At 35.5% G+C, this 4,926-nt stretch overlaps 1 protein-coding gene across 1 annotated transcript in view; it reads right to left on the minus strand.

Annotated features, from left to right (window-relative positions):
* Positions 1 to 4,926, minus strand: part of Tmf1 (TATA element modulatory factor 1) — a 28,024-nt gene continuing 23,098 nt past the window's right edge. Inside the window, exons 14-17 of the mRNA XM_010635901.3 lie at positions 4,294 to 4,395; positions 3,885 to 4,037; positions 2,211 to 2,336; positions 1 to 1,174 (exon numbers count right to left, since the gene is read on the minus strand). Of these exons, the coding sequence (XP_010634203.1) occupies positions 1,031 to 1,174; positions 2,211 to 2,336; positions 3,885 to 4,037; positions 4,294 to 4,395 (525 nt within the window). The 3' untranslated portion in view covers positions 1 to 1,030. The remainder of the gene's footprint in view (positions 1,175 to 2,210; positions 2,337 to 3,884; positions 4,038 to 4,293; positions 4,396 to 4,926) is intronic.

A 4,926-nucleotide genomic window follows, 5' to 3' on the forward strand; every position in this document is an offset into this window, starting at 1 on the left:
CAAATTTCATAAAATTGTAAAATGTCAAATTTAAATGACTGCATAATTTTTATATTTTGTTATGAATATTCTGTATCATTTAATCTGCCAAAAATGTGACTTTACAAAATGTGAACAAGGTATTTTTAAAGAGTAAATTATGTTATTAATTTTATTATTTTTAGTTCATTTTGTAGGATAAAAAAAAATAGCTCTTCAAAGTCACTTAAGTGTTACTGAATCCATCACAGATTATTTTATCTGGGCCAGGGATGTAGTTCAGTGATGCCATGTCTACCTGGCAAGCGCGAGGTCCTGAGTTCAATTCCCAGTACAGGGGAGAAAAAAAATTATTTTAAGTAAAAATTTCCACTGTCCAATTATGCCTGCATAATTTTTCTTGGATAGGTACCAAAAAATACAAAGAGTTTGTTCACAATTATGGAATATGGTAAAGTAAATTTTCAAGTCAAAAGATATTTTTTAATGTTTGAAGTAGTCACCCTTTAAATTTCAGATAGTGTCACTGCGACTACTACTTTTAAAGTAAAAGAACTGGTTTCAAATTAAACAACTACAGGTTTAAAATTTTTTTTTACCTGAACACTTGAAACATTTGCGATGAGTAGTATATATAAAAGATGTCGAAGTGTCAATGTTAATGTCAACTCTTTAAACGCTATCAATATATACAACCTCAGATAAATTATAGATACCATTACTTATATGTATACCATAACATACAGACACCTCTCCTTCCCTAGCCATACCGATATATGGATAAAGTAATAAATCTCTGTGCTATTCAAGGCCAAAAACAAAAGAGGCTTTGAAAAATAAGTCCTTAAAGAATAGCTTCAAAAATAAAGTCCAAATATTGCACAAAATAATTTAACTGAAAATATTACTATACTGTAAAACAAGTCTTTAAAAAAGTTTTTGTACTCTACAGTAAATTCCATTTTCCACTTCTATAAAAGAATTTATTGGAAGTCTGCATTGAGATATTATGTGTTTACATTCACTTTAATAGGAATTCAGTTTTTAGAAGTTAACTCAGCCTCTGTCTTAAAAGTTCATCTATTTGAGTCTTATACATATTTTTTACATCTTCAAGATCTAATCGAAGTTCTTCTGCTTCTTCTGCTTTTTCTCCATACATCTGCAAAATAGTGTTGTATCTTTGATCCAAATCCTGAAAAATATATTTATAATTTTTAAAATGCACAGAACATCTTTAACTATCACAAGTCAATAGCAAACACCCTCATTTATGTTCTGTAAACATGTACAATAAAAATAAAAAAATCAATCTCATACCTATGTTGAAAAAAGTACAAAAAATTTTTAAAACTTAGACGGCTGTAAATTTTAGCTAACTCTGTCCACTAAACCTACAATTCTCCACATGTATAATGAGTCTCGTCTTTCTCATTAATCTAAACACATTTCATGAAATTTTAGCGTTTGTATTTCATTGTGTGTTCTGTGTGGTACTGAGGATTGAACCCGAGGCCTTCACACTAAGCAACATCCCTACCCCTCTTGGTTAGGGCTGGCGCCTCGGTTCATGAAGTTTATTCTTTCCATGATTCTGGTCACAAACTGAGCTGGAAGAGAACCAAATCAAACTGAATGGTTCAGTTCAATGCTGACCTTATGGGGAAATTTGATTTGGTTCACCTACAATTCAGCTTCCAACCAGAAATGGGTTGCCAGCCTTCTGCCTCAGCCTCTCAGAGTGTTGGAATTACAAGTATACACCACCATGTCCTACTTCACTGTGGTTTAACTATTACCTAGTATTCAGGCCACAGCATAAGTTAAAAAATATACATTCTTATTTATGGCTTAAAAGTCCTATATCCCAATATGCTAACTGTAATGAAATATGTAACATCAACAACAAAATACCACTAAGGGCATGCAAAGTATAGTTGCATTATAAAAGAGCATTGGCCAAATAAAATCTACTTCTGGTTCTACTCTAAGACTTGATGATTTTTGTGAAAAACATCTTGAATGTATAATGACAAGACAGATTCATCTGTGAAGTTCTGCACTCAAACATTCATACTCTGATTCTTTATAAAATCACTAGGGTGTGTGTATGTATGTGTGTGTGTGTGTGTGTGAATATACATATATGCATTTTACATAACTAAACATATAAGATGTAGCATAATTGGATTAAAATATATAAAACTTACCTGTAAGTGAAGAATACTTACTCTTAGCTGAATTCGAAGTTTAGGTATCTCCTTCACTTCTTCTTCAAGTTCATCATTCTGATTTGTTAATTTAACTAGCTCTTCAGCCATTATCGATCGAGTTTTTTCTAGATTACCAATCTCCAGCTGAGAAACATTATTAAAAAAGCTTTTTGTTAAAACATACCTAACAATCTCACTAATATAAAAACATTTAGTGTTAATGTGTTTTTTTTTAAGAAATAGGTATGTTACCATATGACCCTGAGCTAGCTTTTTTTTTTGGGTGGGGAGCACTAGGGTTCAAACTCAAGGCCTCATGCACGCTGCAAAAGTACTCTGCTACTGATCTTAGCCCTAGCTCTTTCTTAAGTAAAAGCAAACGGGCAGGGAAAGTGTTCTGGTCCTTCTCAGAGGTATACTATTTATAGGGTTTACTAAGCAAGGAGAAAGAACTACAGAAAAATCTAATCATTCACTTGATATGCAACCATATATATATGTTTTTCTCTATTCTAATGAAATGGCACACATTTAAGAACACAAAGGAAAGCCTGGCATTGTGGCACCTGCCTGTAATCCCAGTACTTGGGGGGCTGAGGGAGGAGGATCGCTGTGGGTTCAAGGCCTATGTGGGCTGATAGTGAGTTCAAGGCCAGCCTGAATTACATAATGAGATGCTGTCTCAAACCAAAAAAAATTAATTAAAATAAATAAATAAGTATAAAAATATAAAAAAAGGACCAGCGATGTAGCTCAGTGTGATGACAACAGATTCAATCCCCAGTACTGCAAATAAAATGTTTAAAAAAAAGGAATAAAAAATACTTTAATAAAGCTTTTTCCAACTGTGTAAGTCATATCAATAGAAGCCACCATCACTATTAAAGAAATTAATTCAAACTCTCACACATAGCACACTGGGCTACACAAACATAATGAGTATCAAGATTACTCGGATCTATTTTTTGCCAATTCAAATTCCTCTTTAAGAGAGTGTTGGTTGGTGAGAGCTCTTCATATTATTTTTGCAACTTTTCTATAATGTTTCAAATTATTTTAAAATAAAAGTAAAAAACAGATAAAAAAAAAAAAAAGAGTAATGTTTTCACAGAACTAAAAGCATACAATGGCAATAAAAGGTCTACTTCTGAGTGTGTTGAGTTTAACACTGAAAACAGTAAAACATTTTTCACTGACTAACGTTAAGGGGGGCATTCCCTCCATGCTCCTTGTATCCCTCTTTCTCCTTCTTCACTCACTTCCCACTGGGGGCGCTGGAGCAACTTCGATAAGTGGGAAACCTGGGAAGAATGAAATGGGGATGCTCAGCCCAGCGCTTCCCTTTTGTGCTGCCCAGAAGAAGCAGGCAGTCACTGCTACTAAACATGTGCAAGTCCTACCTGGGCAGACAAAATACAGGGACAGCTCTGCCCCAGCCCAGCACCGCCTGATCCCGTGCGGGTAAGGCCGCCCTGCCCTGCCCTGGTCGCAGTCAGCAGTCCTGTTTGCACTAGCTCTGATGATGAATATACGTGCTAAGCTGGGGCTTCAAGACATACGACACATTTGGGGATGAGGTGGCATCACTTCATCTTCTTTTTTAATTTGCTCAGAATTCAGGTGCAATGAAGGGTGCCATTTATTGGGCCCCAATATTTATTTACCTGTAGAGAACACTAATTTTTCTCTTACCTGTAAATGTGCAATTTCCCCTTCCCTTAGCTTTAGCTGGGACTGCAGGCTTTCGATAACACTTGACCCTGCTCCCATCCTTACGGCATCATAAAGATTGCTGCCACTCGCTGATGCAGACATTGGTGCAAATGAATGATCGTGAGACTCATCCTGTTTTAATTAAAGAAAACATAGTTATCCAGTTATCATAGACTATGTTCCCTAAGGTTCAAATAGAATGATTCTGCTAGTTCCTGCTTTAAAATGTCGATGCTCTGTATTTCTTCACTGTACTTAGCCCTCTCTCAAATACCCAGATGAACTGCCCAGAGAATGCCAAGGTCACAGTGAGAGTCAACGGCAGGTGCCTGTTCCTTTATTTTTAGTCTGCTCACAAACTAAGTACATGCATGGAATAAAACATTACCTGAGACAGAAAAGATGTTTGTAGCCCCGCCATATCAACTCCACTTATTGAACTTGAGCGAGACAATGTGGGTGTACTAGAAACGGAAAATGGCTTGCGTTCCTTGAAGAGTAAAACAAAGTTCTGTCAGAGGGACGTGCAAAAAGATAAATAGAAAAAGCAAGGAAACCTTTTCTAGGATTAATAAATACAAAGGCCAAGTCTAATTTCCCAATGAAATGGTACAGAAATAATTTCTCATCAAAGTCAGGTACAATATGTAGTAATTAAAGGAGCAGTCAGACGATGAAATCATCACATGGACCTATTCATATCACAACAGTTTGTTCTTAATGGAGTAAGAAAAAAATTTGAAACAATTATAGGAACTGCTTCATATTATATAATAAGGTTTCTGGCTTATCTACTTTATTTCTGCAATATTTTTTAAATACCCCAAAATTCAAAAGGTAATTTACATACCCCCCCATACACACACACACACACACACACACACACACACACTTGTTGTTGTTGTTTGCTTTGGGGTTTTTTTTCGATTCAGGGGATCAAACTCAGGTCCTTGCGCTTGCCAGGCAGGCAGCAAACCACTGAGCTAAATCCCCAGCCCTCATATATATAATAAATATATAT

This window comes from Fukomys damarensis, unplaced genomic scaffold, assembly GCF_012274545.1.
Source record: "Fukomys damarensis isolate Sample0158 unplaced genomic scaffold, DMR_v1.0_HiC HiC_scaffold_28, whole genome shotgun sequence".
Lineage (NCBI taxonomy): Eukaryota > Metazoa > Chordata > Mammalia > Rodentia > Bathyergidae > Fukomys > Fukomys damarensis.